At 49.8% G+C, this 22,329-nt stretch overlaps 3 protein-coding genes across 4 annotated transcripts in view; 1 reads left to right on the top strand and 2 right to left on the bottom strand.

The window, feature by feature from the left end:
* Positions 1-301: 301 nt before the first annotated feature.
* znf318 (zinc finger protein 318) lies at positions 302-16,103 on the bottom strand. 2 transcript variants are annotated; one of them, XM_055162741.1, is made up of 18 exons: positions 15,748-16,103; positions 14,749-14,831; positions 14,017-14,178; positions 13,585-13,798; positions 13,037-13,440; positions 12,596-12,817; positions 11,896-12,103; positions 11,504-11,636; positions 10,253-10,311; positions 9,074-9,173; positions 8,627-8,898; positions 7,728-8,015; positions 7,478-7,571; positions 6,763-6,881; positions 4,841-6,611; positions 2,679-2,833; positions 1,840-2,388; positions 302-1,274 (listed from the first exon to the last, which is right to left on the bottom strand). In XM_055162741.1, exons 1-18 carry the CDS (start codon positions 15,937-15,939, stop codon positions 972-974), a joined length of 5,328 nt encoding a protein of 1,775 aa, XP_055018716.1. In that variant the 5' UTR covers positions 15,940-16,103; the 3' UTR covers positions 302-971. The 2 variants fall into 2 exon arrangements, with proteins under 2 accessions (XP_055018716.1, XP_055018717.1); XM_055162742.1 differs by having other exon boundaries at positions 14,023-14,178.
* A 1,679-nt stretch (positions 16,104-17,782) lies between these two features.
* On the bottom strand, positions 17,783-18,898 carry wu:fj16a03 (uncharacterized protein LOC335475 homolog). Its single transcript, XM_055162755.1, has 3 exons — positions 18,782-18,898; positions 18,331-18,429; positions 17,783-17,997 (listed from the first exon to the last, which is right to left on the bottom strand). Exons 1-3 carry the CDS (start codon positions 18,828-18,830, stop codon positions 17,912-17,914), a joined length of 234 nt encoding a protein of 77 aa, XP_055018730.1. The 5' UTR covers positions 18,831-18,898; the 3' UTR covers positions 17,783-17,911.
* Positions 18,899-19,878: 980 nt separating this feature from the next.
* The window catches only part of LOC110166509 (cullin-9), a 29,086-nt gene continuing 26,635 nt past the window's right edge, over positions 19,879-22,329 (top strand). Inside the window, exons 1-2 of the mRNA XM_055162738.1 lie at positions 19,879-20,105; positions 21,732-21,989. Coding sequence (XP_055018713.1) covers positions 21,732-21,989 — 258 coding nt within the window. The 5' untranslated portion in view covers positions 19,879-20,105. The remainder of the gene's footprint in view (positions 20,106-21,731; positions 21,990-22,329) is intronic.

Raw genomic sequence — 22,329 nt, 5'->3', positions numbered from 1 at the left:
CACGCTTTTTTCTCATTGGCTGATAGAGTTAAGTAACAGAGGGCGAGGTTCTTCCCAGCAACAAACCATCACTAGAGGACTAAACCAGGACTAAACCGGGACTAAACCAGGACTAAACCAGGACTAAACCGGGACTAAACCGGGACTAAACCGGGACTAAACCGGGACTAAACCGGGTCTAAACCGGGACTAAACCGGGTCTAAACCGGGTCTAAACTAGGACTAAACCGGGACTAAACTGGTCTAAACCGGGTCTAAACCAGGACTAACACTGATCTAGACCAAAATAAACACAACACTCTTTGTTTAAATGTTTTATTTCTTTGCTTCGGCTCAAAACAAGAAACTTCGGCAAAAACAACTTTTTCTTTGTGGAAAAACATAAAAATGATTCTAATCTACAAACAGAAAACCGCTCGAGTAGAGTCCTAAACCAGGACTAAACCAGGACTAAACCAGGACTTAACCAGGACTAAACCAGGAGTATACCAGGTCCACACAGGGTCCAAACCAGAACTAAACCAGGACTAAACCAGGACAGGGTCTTTAGTGTTGTGATTTAAAAACTTTGGAAACCGTTGTACATTTGTGGTACAAATAATTCACATTTCAGCTCCAGTACAACAGCAGCTTCATAGACACGTTTTAAGCTGAAGCCGCAATCTCCAAATTCACGGACAAGAAATGATTAGTTTTTTTTCCCGGGAGCAGCTCTGGTTAGGGTTAGGGTTACTGACTGAGCTCGAGGTTCAAAATGGTGGAAAAACAAACACAATAGTTCAGTTTTGATTGGACAAAAACAGAATTGTGCTGAAGCTCTATTTACAAAGGCAAAGGTCCAGTGTCCAGGGAGACCAGGAGAACATTTCAGGAGGAGAGTTCTTCACGGTTAAAGGTCTGACGTGGGACACGCCTCCTTCACATGATCAGAGCCACGGCCGTGTCCAAAGTCCACGCGCTGCTTCTGGGTTTTATTCAAAGCTAAAATCATAGTCAAAGTCCAGAGCGGTCATGTCCGGAGGCAGCCCCAGCGTCTCCGGGGTCAGCTCCACCACCATGGGAGCGTCGTCAGGCTGCGTCTGGACCTCCTCCTCTGGACCCTTCTGCTCCAACTCGCCCTGGTCCTGGTCCTGGTCCTGGTCCTGGTCCACCTCCATGGACTCGACGTGGAACAGTGTGACCTCCGTGCTGTGGTCATGGTCTGGTTCTGCTCCGTGGTCCACTTCTGGATCCGGTTCTGTTCCTCTGGCCGGACTCTGGTCCTGAGCGTAAACCTGTGACGAGATGAAACGCTGAAGTAAATATACTGCAAAAAAGCTGAAGATCTAAACACTTAAATCTGTCATCATCTGACATGATGTGTCTGTGCAGAAGATCATTTTACTGACAAGTTCTCTTCAACCAAACAACCTCTGGACGATAAATGTGAAGACAAGATGAAGAACCTGATATAAGTTTGAAAATCTTGACCAGATCAGAAAAATCTGCAGTGTACAGAAGAGGGGGCATTCTACATTTATTTCTATGGTGGAATGTTCAGCAGTTACCGTGGAGACACCGTACACACTAACAAACACTGACAAAAAAAGTTTTAAGATCGACAGAAAATTCGGAAAAAACCCAAAGTGATTTAAAGAGCACATTTTATCCTCCCTCTGCAGCTCAAACCACAGGAGGTTCCTCCTCCTCCTCGCCCCTCGGGAGGTTCCTCCTCCTCCTCGCCCCTCGGGAGGTTCCTCCTCCTCCTCGCCCCTCGGGAGGTTCCTCCTCCTCTTCGTCACTCAGGAGACTGCTCAGTTCAATCCACACACATACAAACAGAGTCGTGAGTGGATTTACCTGAGCGAGCTCTGTCTCCTGCTCCCCCTGAGCATCCGGGTCGGTCTGGGCCTCAGACTGCAGCTCTGGCTCGGCCTCAGGTTCAGGTTCTGGTTCAGGTTCTGGTTCTTGCTGTTGCTGTCGGCGCGTCTGGTACCGAGTCTGCCGGGCTCGGGTTGGTTTTGCCGCGGGTGAGGCCTTCTTCCTGCCTCTGGTACGGGGTTTGGGTTCTGGAGACAGTTCTGTGTCTGTGTCCTGGCTCGGTTCTGTGGACTGGGACTCAGGTTTCGTGGGACTCTCCTCTGGCTCTGTGTGGACCTCGGCCAGGACTTCGGCCTGGACCTCGGCCTGGTCTGAAATCTCGGGAACGATTCGGACCAGCGGTACCTGGAGCGTGGGCAGAGTCTTGGCCAGGACCACGGTGTTGGGTTCTGACTCGATCTGGACCGGTCCAGACTGTGTCTCCTCAGACTCATCCTGTGGGACATTTTGGGCCTGGTCTCGGGCCTGGTCTCGGGTCCGGTCTAAGGTCTGGTCCTCGGTCTCTGGTTCAGGCAGCTTCACTTCTCCCTGATAAAAACCACCAGAACCAGAACATAAATTTAGAACATTTTCAACCAACGTTTGGACCTCACAGAACTTCTGACCCCTGCCAATCATTATGTTATAATTTAGGCATTTTAAATCACAATATTTACTTGTAATATTTAATCGTGATATTTAATCGTGACATTTAATCGTGACATTTAATTGTAATATTTAAGCACTATATTTAATTGTACCATTTAATCGTGATATTTAAACACTATATTTAATCGTGATATTTAATTACGATCTGTGTAAATGCGTCTGGTTCTGACCTGCTCGTCCGGCTGAGCGTGTGGAGCCTCCTCGGGGACACTCTGCTCCGTCATGCCCAGTTTCAGAGCCTCGTTCTGGGCTGGGAGCTGCTCGGTTTTCCCCTCTCCCTCTGGAACCACCTGAGCCACCGTTTCTGAGGCGGATTCGTCTGGTTCTGCGCAAGAACACAAGAGATGAAACTGCTTCTTCAGACATCAGGGAAACCCAAACTCTAAAGTGCAGAGTCCAGAGGAACCGCCCCGATGTGTCCACCTAAAAGAACTCAAGAGAACTCCACAATCACACGAACTCTGAACTTCAAGTCAAGTTCTACTGTTCTACTGTTCTAATGTTCTACTGTCCTAATGTTCTAATGTTCTAATGTTCTACTGTCCTAATGTTCTACTGTTCTACTGTCCTACTGTTCTACTGTCTAATGTTCTACTGTCCTACTGTTCTACTGTCCTAATGTTCTACTGTCCTAATGTTCTACTGTCCTACTGTTCTAATGTTCTACTGTCCTAATGTTCTACTGTCCTAATGTTCTACTGTCCTACTGTTCTACTGTCCTACTGTTCTAATGTTCTACTGTTCTAATGTTCTACTGTCCTACTGTTCTACTGTCCTAATGTTCTACTGTCCTAATGTTCTACTGTCCTAATGTTCTACTGTTCTAATGTTCTACTGTCCTACTGTCCTAATGTTCTACTGTTCTAATGTTCTACTGTCCTAATGTTCTGTCCTACTGTCCTAATGTTCTACTGTCCTACTGTCCTACTGTTCTACTGTCCTAATGTTCTACTGTCCTACTGTTCTACTGTCCTAATGTTCTACTGTCCTACTGTTCTAATGTCCTAATGTTCTACTGTTCTAATGTTCTACTGTCCTAATGTTCTACTGTCCTAATGTTCTGTCGTAATGTTCTACTGTCCTACTGTTCTACTGTCCTACTGTTCTACTGTCCTACTCTTCTACTGTCCTACTGTTCCTACTGTTCCTACTGTCCTACTGTTCTATTGTCCTACTGTTCTACTGTTCTACTGTCCTAATGTTCTACTGTTCTAATGTTCTACTGTCCTAATGTTCTACTGTCCTAATGTTCTACTGTCCTAATGTTCTACTGTCCTACTGTCCTAATGTTCTACTGTCCTACTGTCCTAATGTTCTACTGTCCTAATGTTCTACTGTTCTACTGTCCTAATGTTCTACTGTCCTACTGTTCTAATGTTCTACTGTTCTAATGTTCTACTGTCCTACTGTTCTGCTGTCCTAATGTCTACTGTTCTACTGTCCTACTGTCCTAATGTTCTACTGTCCTACTGTTCTAATGTTCTGTCGTAATGTTCTACTGTCCTACTGTCCTAATGTTCTACTGTCCTAATGTTCTGTCGTAATGTTCTACTGTCCTACTGTTCTACTGTCCTACTGTTCTGCTGTCCTAATGTTCTGCTGTTCTAATGTTCTACTGTCCTAATGTTCTACTGTCCTAATGTTCTACTGTTCTACTGTCCTACTGTTCTACTGTTCTAATGTTCTACTGTCTACTGTCCTAATGTTCTACTGTTCTACTGTTCTATCTACTGTCCTAATCTACTCCTAATGTCCTAATGTTCTACTGTCTAATGTTCTACTGTCCTAATGTTCTACTGTCCTACTGTTCTGTCTGTCTAATGTTCTACTGTCCTACTGTCCTAATGTTCTACTGTCCTAATGTTCTGTCGTAATGTTCTACTGTCCTACTGTTCTACTGTCCTACTGTTCTGCTGTCCTAATGTTCTGCTGTTCTACTGTCCTAATGTTCTACTGTCCTAATGTTCTACTGTTCTACTGTCCTACTGTTCTACTGTTCTAATGTTCTACTGCCTAATGTCCTAATGTTCTACTGTCCTACTGTCCTAATGTTCTACTGTCCTACTGTCCTAATGTTCTACTGTAGAACGTTAGTCTCACTCAGAGCTGGAGTCGTGTTTGTTTGTTTCTTTATTCTGAGTCTGTTACATCTACAAAACTCCAAACACTCTGTTCCACCTTGTGATGTCATCAAGTTCTCGTGAAGGTGTGTGGAGTTTAAAAACATAGTTGAGCACTTCCTGTATCACCACATGATGACATCACGAGATGGAACAGAGTTTGTGTGTGTGAAGCGTCAGACTGTAGAGGCTGGACGTGATTGGACGTTTACCTGTTTTGGTCTTGGCGGCGTTCATGGACCACACGGAGGTGATCTGCAGCCCTGGATCGTCTGCAGCGCCCCCTGCTGGAGGGACTGAAGCGGCACTGGTCTTGGGTGCGGCGGTGGCAGCGGCGGCAGCGGTGGGTGCGGCGGCGGCAGAGGCAGTGGTGGCGGGCGCGGTGGTGGCGGGCGCGGTGGCGGCGCTCTGCTGCTTGTTGGGTTTAGCCTCTGGTTTGGTTTCCTTCTTGGCGGCGGCTGTAGCGGCGGGTTTGGTGGTCTTGGCCGCGGGGCCGATGCTGCCGGGGCTGAACAGGATCCCGAACAGGTCCTGGGCTTTGGCGGCCGCCATGCTGGTGCTGAACTTCTCCGTCTTGGGTCCGGCGCTGCTCATGAAGGGGGCGGGCTTCACGTAGACGCGCTTCGGAGGCTCCGGCTCCGGGACCGGCGGCGGCGCGAAGGCCTGAGGGACCGCGGGCGGCAGCACCAGCGGCGGAGGGGGGACGCTGGGGTTAATGGGCGGCATGATGCCGGAGGGCGGCGGGTAGGGCGGGTACGAGGGAGGAGGGAAGGCGGGCGGGGGGAAGGAGGGCAGAGGGAAGGTGGGGTTCGGGATCACGGGGACTTGCGGCGCATCCGAGGGGAGGAGGGTTTGGGGCGTGGCCTGAGGTGGCGTGGTTTGAGGCGCCGCCGCGGCTGGCGTGGGGTCCTGGGTCGGGGTGGTCGGCCTCACTGAGTTCTGTCCCGTTTTCCCGGCCAAAGCGCCGCGGCGGTTAGCGAGGCCGGGCCGGATCTTGCCCCATGACGGAGGCGCGCTCTGGGACAGTTTCTCTGCGATCTCTTTCGCCGCTGCCATCGACTTCTGAAAGGCGTCCTCGTCAGAGCCGCTCTTCTGCGCCGCGGCTTCGTCGTCTTTGATGAACGCCGCCGCCACCTTCTGGGCCTCCTTCATCAGGACGCTCTCCTTCATCACGACGCTCTCCTTCTTCTTCCACGTGAACTTGTTGAATGTGGCAGCAGCGGCGGCAGCAGCCGAGGGGGAGGAGCCTGATTTGGCGGCCTCTTGGCTCTGCTTCTTGAGTTTGGCCCTCATGGCGGGGCTGGGGCCGCACATTACCTTTGGCGGGTCGTAGGGACGGGACGGAGCCTCGGGCTCTTTCTTCGGTTCTGGTTTCTTGGACTCGTACTTGGACTTGGAGTCGTACTTCCCTTTGGAACGCTCCTCGTCCCGGTGGTATTTGGACTTTTCGTAGCGGTCGTCGCCGTAGCGGTCGTCGTAGCGATCGTCGTAGCGATCGTCGTATCGGTCGTCGTAACGGTGCGTCTTGTGCCTGTACTCCTCGTAGCGGCGGTAGCGTTCCTTGCGGTCCTCTTCCTCGCGGCTGTAGCGGTGTTTGTCGTCTTTCTTTTTGGGCTTCTCTTCTTCATCTTTTTTAAACACCGGACGCTCCAGAGGCTTCGGTTTGTTCTCCACTTTGATCTCCAGTTTGGGCAGTTTGGGCGGCTCCTCGGGGAGCGGCCGCATGTCCACCTTCACCTCCAGTTTGGGCACTTCCTGTGGGCGTGTCTCGAGGGGGCGGGGCTGCTCGAGGGGGCGGGGCTCCGGCGGGCGCGGCGGGCTGAACTCCTCCGGCTCCAGGTGTTTCTTCTTCTTGAGTTTGGGCTCCGGTTTGGGTTCGGGCTCCATCTTGAGGATCTTGGGTTCTTCGGGTTTGCGCTTCATGCTGGCCTGGCGGTCCAGGTTCCGGCGCTGCTCGTACATGGGGTTCTCCTGCATCAGTTTCTGAAACACACAAGTCTCCAGCGTGAAACATGTTTCTGCGCTCTGAAAACACACACCTGCTTTACCTGGAACTTCTCCTCATGTTGATTTATTTCTGGTTGTGCGTTTTTACCTTGTACTTCTCGTTGTGTTGTTTAGTTCTGGTTTTTACCTTGTACTTCTCGTTATGCGCGTGCTTGGTCACATGTTCTTCTGCGCAGATGGCGTCTCCGTAAAACTCTTTGCACAGGAGACAGTAGAATCCTCGCACGGGCAGCATGAACTCTGACCCTGAGAAACAGACGCAGGCCGAGGGTTAAAGGTCAGAAAAACACAACAGAGCAACGTGTTTACCTGCACCGCCGCGTCTGAGAACCTGAAGGAAAACGGGTGACAGAAACACTATTCACAGAAAATGAAACAGAAATGTCTGCAGTTACAATGAGAACAATGAGCAGCGCTGTGACTGGACGCCTCAAGCACAGCGGCATTCTGGGAGTCGCAGTTTACAGTGGATCCTGGAATAAAGTGGTTATAAAGATTTGTTCTGATGAAGACCAAACCTGAGGCAGAGCGTTAGCGCGACGTTAGCGTTACGTTAGCACCACGTTAGCGCTAAGTTAGCGCTACGTTAGCATTGGGAATAAGTCCAGACTCTGCCTCGGGTTTGGCTACGGCACTAAAACAGTTAATCTGGAACAGAACACAGTTGTGTCTTGCTGAAATGCATCTTGGGAGTCGTAGTTTACGTACAATGCTCCGTTTTCACTGCAGTTTAAGAGACGCAGATCCAGCTTAGACCTGGAAAAGGGACAGGCTGAGCACCGGCGGCACTGAGGTCAACACATGGGCACGTTTATTCACTCTTCACACGGTTTCACACTCACCTTTGGCAGGTTTGGTCAGCTTCTCCGCCGCCGTGTCGCTCTTGGAGATTTTGGTGGGAGCCGGGGCCCAGGGCCGATCGTACGGGTCCAGAGTCTGAGTGAGAGAAGCGGTTTACATTAAAACGGTTTCATTTTAAAGTGTAGTAAAGTATAATGAGGTTTAGTCAGAGGGGGCGCTGTCCTGCGCGGCTGCGGCAGCGGTGCGTGTGAATACTTGTGTAGAAGAAGAGTTGTGGTCAGGTAAACGGACCTTGCGGTGCGTCTTGCTGTGCAGGTGAGTGTAAAAGTCGAACATGGATCCTGACGTGACGTTGCAGCTTTTGCACCAGTGGTTTCCTGCGTCGTAATATTCAAACGGCTCTTCCGGCGCGGGGGGTGGGGACGCCGCCTTAGGGGACGGGGCCACAGGCCGAGGGGGCGTGGCCTCTTTCCTGGGAGGCGTGGCCGCCTTTCTGGGAGGAGTAGTCTTCCGAGGGGGCGTGGAGGTTTTCCGAGGAGGCGTGGCCTTCCGAGAAGGCGTGGATGATTTCTCGGGCGACTAAAAAAACAAATCAAAGGTTAAAGGTTAAATCTTTGTAAATGACGTCACGAGTCACACGCAAACGCCACAGAAATGTGTTTAAAATGTAAAAGGACCTTACCTTTGAGCAATCCAAAGAAAATGAAACGCCACGATTCAAAGAAACTCTCAAAAACCGGTGTCAATGAGCTGAAACCGCCGCCAACGAGCTAAAACCGCCGCCAACGAGCTAAAACCGGTTCCAGCACGTTTAAACACCAACATAATCGCACTCTTATAATCCGCAAAAATGACTAACGAGGGAATAGAAACGCCAACCCGCCGCAGCCGAGCGCCTCGACCCGCCGCAGCCCGAGCGCCTCGACCCGCCGCAGCCCGAGCGCCTCGACCCGCCGCAGCCCGAGCGCCTCGACCCGCCGCAGCCCGAGCGCCTCGACCCGCCGCAGCCCGAGCGCCTCGACCCGCCGCAGCCCGAGCGCTTGCACGTTCTCCTGATTCAACATTAAAACCTGCCGTGCGCGTCAGAGCGACAGAACACGAGGAGCGACAGGGGCAGACGACAGGGCCAGGCTGAAAAGAAAACGTTAAAACACCCGTGACCGTAAACGAGCTGGCGGCAGAGGAGGTACCTTGACGCTGCTCCGGCGCCGCTCCGGGCTCCGCTCTCGTTTCTTTTTCATCGGCGGTTCTCGCTCGGAGGATTTTCGGCTCCGATCTCCGGGAGCCAGACCCAAAATGGCCGCCACCTTCTCGATCTCCGTGCGCTTCTTCTCGGCGGCCTCGTGTTCCCGCCGCAGCGCAGAGATCTGTGACATCACTTCCTCCTGCAGGCGGCTGATTTCCTGGAGCAGAGGGTCTTTGTGTCCGTCCTTCTCCCGGCGCTTCTTCCTCAGCAGCTCCCCTACAGGACAAACACCAGAACTGCACTCAAACACAGGGTCAGGGTTCGGGGAGGGGTTGGGGTCAGAGGTCAGGGGTGGGTTGGGGTCAGAGGTCAGAGGTGAGTTGGGGTCAGGGTTCGGGGGAGAGTTGGGGTCAGAGGTCAGGGGTGAGTTGGGGTCAGAGGTCAGGAGTACCTTGCTGTTTTCGGAGGCGCTCCAGTTCCTTCATGAGGTACTCTTTCTTCTTCATCCTGATGTCTCTGTCCTGTTTGAGCTTCTCTCGCTCCTCCAGCACCTGCAGCATCCACAAACCACACACACACACACACACACACACACACACGCGCACACACACACACGCACACACAAACACACACGCACACACACACACACACACACACGCACACACACACACACACACACACACACACACACACGCACAAACACACACGCACAAACACACACGCACACAAACACACACACGCACAAACACACACGCACACAACACACACACGCACACACAACACACACACACACACACACACACAACACACACACACACACACACACACGCACAAACACACACACACACACACACACAACACACACACACACACACAAACACACGCACACACACACACACACACACACACAAACACACGCACAAACACACACACACACACACGCACAAACACACACACAAATACACACGCACACACACACAAACACACAATCACAAACACACACGCACACACACACACACACACACACACACACAAACACACACACAAACACACACACACAAACACACACACAAACACACACACACACAATCACAAACACACACGCACAAACACACACACACAAACACACGCACAAACACATGCACAAACACACGCACAAACACACAAACACACACACAAAATACACGCACACACGCACAAACACATGCACAAACACACACACAAATACACGCACAAACACACGCACAAATACACACGCACAAAACACACACACACAAACACACGCACAAACACGCACACACACACACAAACACACACACAAACACACGCACACACACACAAACACACACACAAATACACGCACACACACACAAACACACACACACAAACACACACACAAATACACACGCACAAACACACAAACACACACGCACAAACACACACACAAACACACACGCACACACACAAACACACACGCACAAACACAAACACACACAAACACACACGCACAAACACACACACAAATACACACACACACACACAAACACACACGCACAAACAAACACACAAACAGGAGTCAGGAGAGGTTTCATCATCATCATCATCATCTTCATCGTGAGTGTGAGGTCACCTTCTGCTTCTGACTCTCGTTGTTTTGTTCCTCGTTAAATGCTCGATCTTTCTCTCCGTCTGAAACAGGAAACACAATGAGCCACTTCCTGTCATTTCAAACCTTTCAATTACTGTATTTTTCTGATAATAAGTGTCACTTTTCTTTATAGTTTAGGAGTTTCCTGTGACTTAACCTCAGGTGAGACTTAAATATAAAAATCTATAATTTCACATCACACTGAAGATGACGTTTTTCAAAATAAAACCAAAAAGAAGAAAATGAAAAAACAGCAGTTTTCTTCATTATTTGTCTCCAAAACCAAAATTAAAAAACGGATAATGATTCTTTTTTTCAGTTTTTGATTTTGTGTTTAAATGAAAAATGGGAAAAACGGATCACAGCCGTTTCACGTTTAAGTGACTTCCGTGACTGTGATGCTGAACTTCTGCACCGCATACAGACTAATCCAGGTCCGGGACCAGACCGGGACCGGACCAGGACCAGAGCAGACCTGGATCAGTCCTGGTTCAGTCCGGCATCGCAGTCACAGAAGTCACATAAACGGGAAACGTCTGTGATCCGTTTTTTTTCCATTTTTCATTTAAACACAAAATCGAAAACTGAAAAAACTGAACCTTATCTGTTTTTTCATTTTGGTTTTGGAGACAAATAATGAAGAAAACTGTTGTTTTTTCATTTTCTTATTTTTGGTTTTATAATGAAAAACGAATGAACAAATGATACACAGATTAAGAAACTTGTGAGGGACTGAAGAAAAGCAGAGGAAACTCAAACTGCAATGAAGAAAATAAAAAAAGTTCATCGCAGCTAAAAGTTAGATTTAACTCGAGTTGTCTGAGTTGTTCAGAAGTGACACTGAGGATGAAGAATTGAATGGATTTAGTGATTTGGAGTGAGATGGAGAGTTTGTTAAACTTGTTCTGTTGTTTATGTTTTTGTTTATCTGAAGAACTGTTCATATGTGACATTAACAGTCTGTTCTTCTCTCTTCTATGGTTTTTACTACAACTTCACTTTACACAAATGTCGGCTCCTGGTCTGTCATTTTATAAAATAATTTCCGCAAAAAAGTGTCACTTGTAAATGTTTTTTTCTTCTTCATTTTGCATTTTTTGGCTGGTGCGACTTTAACTCAAAAAAATACAGTACACAGAAAGAGATGGACACCGCACGGGCACCGGCGGGGGCACGGGCACCGGCGGGGGCACGGGCACCGGCGGGGGCACGGGCACCGGCAGGGGCACTCACCTGGGTAGGCGCTGTAGGCCATGGTGGGCGGGGGGTACATGGGGGGCCACTGTGGGGGAGGGGGGTAGCCCATGTAGTTCCCGTACTGTGGAGGGTACCCGGGCGGGGGGTACGGGGGCATCATCCCGTGCACCTGACGGAGAGAGGCCAGAGGGTGAACCAACTGTACCACACTCACCCACAAATACACCGCAGTAAAGACACAAGTAGAAGTACAAGTAGAAGTAGTAGTAGTAATAGCATTAGCAGTAGTAGTAGTAGTAGTAGTAGTAGTAGTAGTAGTAGCAGTAGCAGCTGTAGTAGTAGTAGTAGTAGCAGTAGTAGCAGTAGCAGCTGTAGTAGTAGTAGTAGCAGTACTAGTCTGAGTTGTAGTGTAGTAGAGCGGGCGTCACCTGGGTGGGGGGGTAGGCCAGGTTCATGGGGGGGTGTGGAGGAGGCACCACAGGGGGGGCAGCGTCAGGAGCGGGCAGAGACTGGTCTCTCGTCCGGTCTCTGGACTGGTCCCTGGATTGGTCCCTGGACTGGTCCCTGGATCGGTCTCTGGATCGGTCTCGGCTGCGTTTGGGGCTGTAGCTGCGGCTGCGGCTGCTGCTCCCGGACCTGAGGGTCACACAGACCAACCACGTTTACGTCTTTTCTGCTCATTCCCTGTTTCTTCATTAGTGAAAAGTTGTTTTAGATCACTGTCGGCTCTCTTCACAAACGCCACAGATGTTTGGAAACCTGCAGACGGAGACCTGAACAGAACCTTTGGGTTCTGTTCAGGTCTCCGTAGGAACTCAGACTAAATCTGGGAAAACTGATAAAACGGTGCGGTTTTCTTCATCTGGAGTTCACTGTGTTCTTTCTGTTATTCTTATAATTTGTCTAACTTAATGAAAATAATAAAAGCTGTGACTGTAGCGCTCCAGTCCACAGATCCACAGACTGGTCCAGCGTCTGTGAGGGACATGGACGTCCTCGATGTAAACTTCTGGCAGGTCGTGAAGACACATGTTTCCAAATGTTCCCGGTGAACGTGAAAAGAGCCGACTGTGATTTTAAAAGAACTTAAAGAAAAGAAAGAGCAGAGGAGTCACAGACGCATCGCACCTGGAGCTGCCGGAGGAGGAGTAGCGGCGGCGGCACGGAGGGGACTTGGTCGGCCGGTTGCCCTGGAGACGCTCCTTGGTCCTGGCGGCCATCTTGGAGATGTCAGACACGTTGAGGTCCAGGCCGATGGTCTGCAGAAGGTTCTGCACCTTCTCGTACTCCTCCAGAGCCTGGCGCTCGCCGGGCTCCAGGGGCTCGGTGCCCGGGGGCATCTGGGAGAACCTGTGTGGAGGAGAGAGAGGTGCTCATTTATACGTCTGTAACGTCTAACTCCCCAGGTCCTGTCACTCAAGTCACAGACGGTGATTCTACCGTCCAGGTTCTTCAGTTTGTTCTTCTACAGTCGGACGTGTTTTGTTTGAGGACATCAGACTGGGGCAGATGGTTCTTGCGTCTGGGAGATGGGCACGATGGGCACACTGGGAACACCTCGGGTCTTACCTGGTGTCATGGGCGGCGGCGGCGGCGGGCGGCTGCAGGTCGCCGTACAGGTCGTCTTCGGTCACGTCTCCATATAGATCCTGGCTCCTGATTGGCTGCTCCGGGGGCTGGCCTGTGGGCGGAGCCTCGGAGTCTCCATACAGGAAGAGCTCCTCGTCATCGATGTCTTCGGGACGTTTGACGCCTGCTTTGGCGTCATCCGGGCGAGACGCCGCTGTGCGAGACTCCAACAGCGCCACAATCTGACGAAATTCCGCCTCCCCCATCTGAGGGTCCGCCTTCAGCTGAGCCAACATGGCCGCCACCGCCGCCGGCTGCAGCCCCCTCACCGCGGCGACCAGCTGATCCGCCATCCGCGTCACCGAGTCTGAGGGACCGGCGCCAAGGCGAGGAGAGTCCAGACTCTGAAACACACCACACACCTGTCAAGAACTGGACTTCAGTCTCCGGTCTTAGAGTCTCCGGTCTCAGGGCCCCCGGTCTCAGGGCCCCCGGTCTCAGGGCCCCCGGTCTCAGGGCCCCCGGTCTCAGGGCCCCCGGCCTCGTACCCGCACAGACGGGGAGTCCTCTTCGGGGCGTCTCTTCAGGATGGATTTTGTCGGTTGTGGCATCACGTTCTCGTTTCGTTTCGGGGCAGACTCTGGTTCGCTGAAGTCTCCGGAGCTCGAGCGACTGCGGCGCCGACTCTTACTGCGAGCTCCGCCCCCTTTACTGTAGCTCCGCCCTCTGCTGCGGCCTCGGCTCCGCCCACGAGACCTGGATCTGAGACAGGAGAGATCTCAGAGACAGGACTGAGTCTAGATTTGGATTTTAAACAGTGTCTCCTTCTGACGCACACAAATTAAACAGAAACACACAACACACACACAAATTAAACACAAACACACAACACACACACACAACACACACACAGAACACACACACAGAACACACAGAACACACATCACTCTGCACAGGTCCGAATCAGACCTGAGACTCACCTGGACCTGGACCTAGACCTGGACCTGGACCGAGATCTGGACTGGACTCTGCTCTTGCTCCGCCCCCTAGACTTGCTCCGCCCCCTGGTCCGGTCCGGGGTTCTGGAGCGACTCCGGCCTCTGGATTTGCTGCGTCCTCGGCTCTTGGTTCGGTCGTAGTCCCTGAGCAGAGGCGCGACGGGCCGAGTTAAACCAGAAAACTCTTTGGAAATGTTTTTAAAGTTCATATTGTAAAAACACAGAAGAATCCTACAAAAAGAAAAACCAGTCTACAGCGTCTACAGCTCTGAGCCGAGGATCATTCTGCTCCAACTCTGACATTTTAAATCTCAATATTGATTTAAAAACACTTCATAAAGAAACAAGAACGACGACTTTGGCGTTAGAAAACTGTGGAGTCCAACGGAGCCGACGTGAACGTAAACATCACGACGACAAAACGCCGCATGGACCAACCACTTTCACTTTCACAACATTCACAGTCCACGTTTACATCAGGTTTTTAAATTCTGAATTCAAATCTTCTCTTGTTGTTTCCGTGTAAATAATAATGTTGAATTGCTGTTTACGTGTTAAACTGGTTAAATGTTTTTTATCAGTATCAGTATCGTCTTGGTGATTCGATTCCCGGCTCCTCAAACAGAGCTGTGGGTTTGCTTCAGTTTGATCTGGGTCACCTGTCGTGTCCCTGTCTCAGGTGCTCGCGCAGACAGGACTCTGATTGGCTGTTACCTGTCTGACGGTGCGCTGTGATTGGCTCGTTCGTTGCCCACGGTGATGACGAGGTTGTGATCGAGAGGACCTGATGGAGAACGCTGCGAAACAAAAACAACACGATCAAAGTAAGGTTTCAGTCCTGTCACTGTGTCTGAGCTCCTGTCGGCTCCTGTCCTGTCCTGTCACTGTGTCTGTGCTCCTGTCACTGTGTCTGTGCTCCTGTCTGCTCCTGTCAGCTCCTGTCACTGTGTGTGTGCTCCTGTCAGCTCCTGTCTGCTCCTGTCACTGTGTCTGCGCTCCTGTCAGTGTTGTCACATTTTCTTTGTGTTTTGTCGTTTTTAAACAGATTTTCTGTATTTTACCAAAACAAATGTGAGTTTGTGTCGAACACAGAGACACTGGGACTTTTCTTGTATAAACTGAAACAAATCAGTGATTTTGTAAAAATCTGCAGAGACAAAGACACAGACAGAGGACGAGACTGTCCCGGAGAAACTGGGACGACTGGACACTTTACTACTACTACTACTACTACTACTACTACAAATACTACTGCTACCACTACAAATACTACTACTACTACTACTGTTACTACTACTACTACTACAACAAATACTACTACTACTACTGCTAATACAAATACTACTACTACTACTACAAATACTACAAATACTACTACTACATACAGTGGTTGTTGCTCAGCGGCTGTGGGTCAGTGTGAGTGTGTTGCTCAGCGGCTGTGGGTCAGTGTGAGTGTGTTGCTCAGCGGCTGTGGGTCAGTGTGAGTGTGTTGCTCAGGGGTTGTGGGTCAGTGGAGTGTGTTGCTCAGGGGTTGTGGGTCAGTGTGAGTGGAGTGTGTTGCTCAGCGGCTGTGGGTCAGTGTGAGTGTGTTGCTCAGCGGCTGTGGGTCAGTGTGAGTGTGTTGCTCAGCGGCTGTGGGTCAGTGTGAGTGCAGTGTGTTGCTCAGTGTCTGTCCCGCGGTTGTGGGTCAGACTCCCGCTGCCTCACACTCACCTCTCTGGGGGCCGTGGAGCTCCAGGGCCCGCGGGAGTCGCTGTAGTGTCCGCGGGGGTCGCTGTGGTGTCCGCGGGAGTCGCTGTGGTGTCCGCGGGGCTCTGCGGGAGGATACCCGGGCGCGTACGGAGGCCGGGGCCCGTGCGGGTCTCTGGGCCCCGGGAAGCCCCTCTGTCCTCGGCCGCGGTACATGAGCTCCGCGGGGTTAGGGGCGCAGGGCTCCGGGGAGAGAGAGGCGCTTGAGCGGGGACAGCGCGGGGACAGATTGGACAGAGTGGACAGAGTGGACAGTGCGTGTGTGGACGCGCTGTGTGAACGCGCTGGGGCCGAGCGGCAGCGCGGAAAATGGCGCTGCACTTCCGGCTCCGCTGTTACGTCCCGCAGCCTCACAGCGCCCCCCGCGGTCAGGAGCGGTACTGCGCAGGCTCACTGTGGCTCTGTGACGCTTGTTTACTCTTTATTTTATTACTCTTTATTTTATTACTCTTTATTTTATTACTCTTTATTTTATCTTTATTACTCTTTATTTTATTACTCTTTATTTTATTGCTCTTTATTTTATCACTCTTCACTTTATCGCTCTTTATTTTATCACTCTTTATTTTATTACTCTTTATTTTATTTGTTTAAGAGTATAAACCGATTATATTCTTTTATACAGTCTATGGTTAAGGGTTTGTGAGGTTTGCTTGTTTTGTTTTTTTCTCTTGTGTAGTTGTTGTTGTACGGTGCCCTGTGTATCATGTGTATAATTTTGTTTTATTTGTGTGTTTGTGACGTCTCTGTTTGTCTTGTTGACTATGTATTTGAACATGTTGAATGAATAAAAATAAATAAATAAAATTTGTCTGAGTCTCTCTCTCTAGACGTGTATCAGAACACAGACTCTCTGTATATATCTGTATATACACACATACAAACATACACATATAAACATACACATACACATATAAACATGCACATATATACATACACATACACATATAAACATGCACATATACACATATATACATACACATATATGCATACACATATAAACATACAAATATATACATACACATATAAACACAGAGTCTGTGGTCTGACCTGATCTGTGACCAGGGAACAATTATAGATCCACATCATTAACTGACAAAGCCGTCAAACCTTTACTGAGTCCAGACTAAGTCCAGACTGAGTCCAGACTAAGTCCAGACTGAGTGCAGACTGAGACCAGACTGAGGTCAGACTGAGTCCAGACTGAGATCAGACTGAGTCCAAACTGAGTCCAGACTGGGTCCAGACTAAGTCCAGACTGAGACCAGACTAAGTCCAGACTAAGTCCAGACTACGTCCAGACAGAATCCAGACTAAGTCCAGAACCGGATCCAGGGCTGAGTCTTTCTCATGATTCAAGTGGAACTAAACACAGAATTCACTTTGTGACATCACTGTGTGCGTAGTTCTGGCTCCGCCCCCTTGAGTTAAGCCTAAACAAACCCATCCAAACAGATGAGTTTATTTCAGTGACTCATGTGACCCCACCCCTTTCTCTGGCCCCGCCCAGTTTAGCGTCTCTGTTTGAAGTGTCTCTGTGGGCGGAGTCAGGTGTTTGAAGTGTCTCTGTGGGCGGAGTCAGGTGTTTGAGGTGTGTCTGTGGGCGGAGTCAGGTGTTTGATGTGTGTTTGTGGGCGGAGTCAGGTGTTTGAGGTGTGTCTGTGGGCGGGGTCAGGTGTTAGATGTGTGTCTGTGGGTGGAGTTAGGTGTCGCAGGAGCCATGGGAATGTAGGAGCCTCAAATACAAAATTCACCATTTAACACACAACACACACATGAAAACACACAACACACAGATGAAAACACACAACACACAGATGAAAACACAACACACACATGAAAACACACAACACACACATGAAAACACACAACACACAGATGAAAACACACAACACACAGATGAAAACACAACACACACATGAAAACACACAACACACACATGAAAACACACAACACACACATGAAAACACACAACACACACATGAAGACACAACACACACAGGTTTGACACTTTTATTTAATGATTACACAAAACTCTTCTGAGTGGCTGAAACTCTATTTCTCTCTCATTGGTCAGTTTAAACCCCTCCTCTCCTCTCATTGGTCAGTTTAAACCCCTCCTCTTCTCTCATTGGTTGCAGCGGTTGGTTTTGCAGCAGGTCCATCCGGGCCTGAGGCAGTTCTTCAGCTCCGTGCAGCCCTTCTCCCCCGAGTCTGAGGAACAGAACCCACAAGAACATCAGAACCAGAACCACAAGAACATCAGAACCAACCAGAACCACACAGAACCACAAGAACATCAGAACCAACAGAACCAGAACCAAACAGAACCACACAGAACCAACCAGAACCACACAGAACCAACCAGAACCAAACAGAACCACACAGAACCAACCAGAACCAAACAGAACCACACAGAAGCACATAGAACCAAACAGAACCACACAGAACCAACCAGAACCAAACAGAACCACACAGAAGCACATAGAACCAAACAGAACCACACAGAACGTCAGAACAGAACCAGACAGAACCGGACAGTAGTACCTCGTGTGTAACAGGCCTGGGGTTTGGGGCCGGAGCACTGCAGGAGCAGGTTGTTGACCGACAAAAAATCTTGACCATAGCACTCAATGTAGTTCTGCCCTGTACAAATAGACCTGGTTCAGTCCTGGTTTAGTCCTGGTTTAGTCCTGGTTTAGACCTGGTTTAGACCTGGTTTAGTCCTGGTTTAGTCCTGGTTTAGTCCTGGTTCAGTCCTGGTTTAGTCCTGGTTTCCTGGTTAGTCCTGGTTTAGTCCTGGTTCAGTCCTGGTCCAGTCCTGGTTTAGTCCTGGTTTCAGTCCTGGTTCAGTCCTGGTTAGACCTGGTTTAGTCCTGGTTTCAGTCCTGGTTAGTCCTGGTTTAGACCTGGTTAAGTCCTGGTTTAGTCCTGGTTTAGTCCTGGTTTAGTCCTGGTTCTTAGTCCAGTCCTGGTTTAGTCCTGGTTTAGTTCTGACCTGAGCACAGCGGCAGCAGAAGTAGAATCAGGACGATCTGAGTTTTCATCTTCAAACTTTAATCAACAGAAGAACTGAGACCAGATCCAGAACCGGACCTTTTAAAGACGAGGGAGGGGCTAAGTGAGGAGGAGGGAGGGGCTAAGTGAAGAGGAGGGAGGAGATAGGAGTTAGAAGATAGGACACAGGAGTTAGGAGTTAGGAGACAGGAGTTAGGAGGTAGGACAGAGGAGTTAGAAGTTAGGAGACAGAAGTTAGGAGACAGGAGGTACGAGACAGGAGTTAGGAGGTGAGAGACAGGAGTTAGGAGACAGGAGGTAGGAGGCAGGAGGTAGGAGACAGGAGGTAGGAAACAGGAGTTAGGAGACAGGAGTTAGGAGGTAGGAGACAGGTGTTAGGAGAGAGGAGTTAGGAGACAGGAGGTAGGAGACAGGAGTTAGGAGACAGGAGGTAGGAGACAGGAGTTAGGAGACAGGAGGTAGGAGGCAGGAGCTAGGAGACAGGAGGTAGGAGACAGGAGTTAGGAGGTAGGAGACAGAAGTTAGGAGACAGGAGGTAGGAGATAGGAGTTAGGAGACAGGAGGTAGGAGACAGGAGTTAGGAGACAGGAGGTAGGAGACAGGAGTTAGAGAGGAGAGAGGAGTTAGGAGAGAGGAGAGAGGAGTTAGGAGTTACTTGTTGTGACTCGGCTCAGAGTTCGATCGATTTCGGAGTAAAAACCCTGAGTCACGCTCAGAGTCGTGTTTAAAGTCCAGATCTGGATCAGACAGGTTCAGGTTAAAGTCACAGTGTGGAACGTTTTATCCAAAAACAAACTGAATAAAAACATGTGACGTTTATTTCACTCAAACACGTGACTGTGAGCTCGCCTCTCCACAAACCTGACTCTTATTTGGCCTCCTAATTGTTTCCATGGAGATACTGTTCCTTTGCCTATAATATCCCACAGTGTGGCATTAAACGTCTAAGTCTTTCTACAGAATGTTCTGTAGTGAGGCTTTAACTTTCTGATTCCATGGAATCCCCTCCTCGCGCGGTGTCACGTGTCCGGCGGCAGGGGGCGCCGCGGCACTAAACACAGACAGGAAGTGCGCTGACATCACTTCCGCTACACAGCCTACAGCGCGAGACACCAGGAAACTGCGCCGAAAGGAAAACTATTAAAAACTACAAAAACCTTCTGAAAACTACAAAAAACTACACGACCACCACGAGGCCCACAGCACAGACTCCCCACGGCACCAGCACCGGGCCGAACCGGGACAGAACCGGGCCGAACCGGAACAGAACCGGGACCGAGCCGGGACTGAGGCCGAACGCCGAGGTGAGCCGCGCTCTCACACCGCCCACAGGGGCTCACCCCCGGGACAGCCCCGCACCGAGCCCCGCTGACCCACCGAGCCCCGGGTCTGCTCCGGGTCTGCTCCAGGTCTGCCCCGGGTCTGCTCCGGGTCTGCCCCGAAATGAACCGAGCTGAGACGGTCCTGGTCCAGTCCCGGTTCAGTTTATTCTCTATGGTCCGGTCCGGTTTAGTGTCACTTAGTCCAGGTCCGTCCTTGTTTTGGTTCTGTTTGTGTTTTGGCAAAACAAGTTTATTTGTACAACACAATCCGAACACAAAGTCATTCAAGTGCTTCAGTCCAGTCCTGGTCCAGTCCTGGTCCAGTCCTGGTCCAGTCCTGGTCCAGTCCTGGTTTAGTCCGGGTTTAGTCCGGGTTTAGTCCGGGTTTAGTCCGGGTTTAGTCCGGGTTTAGTCCCGGTTCCGCTTGAGTTTTTGTGAGGACGTGTCAAAGCTGAAACAAAAGTGAAAGCGCGTGTGTCACGTGGTTGTGTCACGTGTCTCGGTTTGTCCCGGGTTATCTCATGTTGTCTCGTGTTGTCTTGTCTCGGATTGTTTCGGGTTGTATATTTGTACAGCACAGTCCATACAAAAAGTTCTCCGTGTTCCCTGCAGACGTTCTATTAAAGTTCTCGTGTTCACTGCACATGTTCCAGTAAACTTCTCGTGTTCTCTGCAGATTTAGTATTAAAGTTCTCGATGTTCTTCGTAAATGTTATATTAAACTTCTCGATGTTCTCCGTAGATGTTCTGTTAAACTTCTCGATGTTCTTCGTAGATGTTCTGTTAAACTTCTTGATGTTTTCCGTAGATATTCTATTAAAGTTCTGTTGTTCTTCGTAGATGTTGTATTAAAGTTCTCGATGTTCTCCGTAAATGTTGTATTAAAGTTCTCGTGTTCTCCGCAGATGTTCTATTAAAGTTCTCATGTTCTCCCCAGATGTTCTATAAAAGTTCTCGTGTTCTCCGCAGATGTTCTATTAAAGTTCTCGTGTTCTCCGCAGATGTTCTATTAAAGTTCTCGTGTTCTCCCCAGATGTTCTATTAAAGTTCTGGTGTTTTTCGTAGATGTTCTATTAAAGTTCTCGTGTTCTCCCCAGATGTTCTATTAAAGTTCTGTTGTTCTTCGTAGATGTTGTATTAAAGTTCTCGATGTTCTCCGCAGATGTTCTATTAAAGTTCTCGTGTTCTCCGCAGATGTTCTATTAAAGTTCTCGTGTTCTCCCCAGATGTTCTATTAAAGTTCTGTTGTTCTTCGTAGATGTTGTATTAAAGTTCTCATGTTCTCCCCAGATGTTCTATTAAAGTTCTGGTGTTCTCCGCAGATGTTCTATTAAAGTTCTCGTGTTCTCCGCAGATGTTCTATTAAAGTTCTCATGTTCTCCCAGATGTTCTATTAAAGTTCTGGTGTTCTCCGCAGATGTTCTATTAAAGTTCTCATGTTCTCCCAGATGTTCTATTAAAGTTCTGGTGTTCTCCGCAGATGTTCTATTAAAGTTCTGGTGTTCTCCGCAGATGTTCTATTAAAGTTCTCGTGTTCTCCGCAGATGTTCTATTAAAGTTCTCATGTTCTCCCCAGATGTTCTATTAAAGTTCTGGTGTTCTCCGCAGATGTCGGGCGCTCTGGTCGTGCAGTTCGCCGGTCGGAGGGCGTGTCCGTCGGAGCTGATTCGCTGTCGGCGCACGGTGGGGGGGCAGTCCGAGCTCCTGATTCGCTGGCGTCTCATCTCCACGGACGACGGCGACTCGGAGGGCGGGGCCTCGGAGAACAGCGTCCTGATGTGGATGAGCGAAGAAGACGCACGATACACCTGCCCCGACCTCGGCCCCCGACCAATCACAGAGGAGGAGGGGCGGGGCAACGCAGAGGTGAGCCAATCACAGACGAGATAGAAACGCACCCGAACTTTTCCACCGTCTGAAGTTTCGCAGGAGCTGGAACGTCCGCTTCAGCGTGTGTGTGTGTGTACGGGTGTGTGTGTGTGTGTGTGTACAAGTGTGTGCGCGTGTGTAAGTGTGTAAATGTGTGTATGTGTAAGTGTGTGTAAAAGTGTGTGTAAAAGTGTGTGTAAAAGTGTGTGTAAAGTGTGTGTGTGTGTATAAGTGTGTGTATAAGTGTGTGTAAGTGTGTGTATAAGTGTGTGTAAGTGTGCGTATAAGTGTGCGTAATAAGTGTGCGTATAAGTGTGCGTATAAGTAAGTGTGCGTA

The sequence above is a fragment of the Boleophthalmus pectinirostris genome, unplaced genomic scaffold (assembly GCF_026225935.1).
Source record: "Boleophthalmus pectinirostris isolate CB_2022bp ecotype Guang Dong unplaced genomic scaffold, ASM2622593v1 HiC_scaffold_5, whole genome shotgun sequence".
In the NCBI taxonomy this organism is placed as follows: Eukaryota; Metazoa; Chordata; class Actinopteri; order Gobiiformes; family Gobiidae; genus Boleophthalmus; species Boleophthalmus pectinirostris.
The sequence above is the reverse complement of the archived record's forward strand: the minus strand, read 5'-3'. Positions and strand labels throughout refer to the sequence as shown.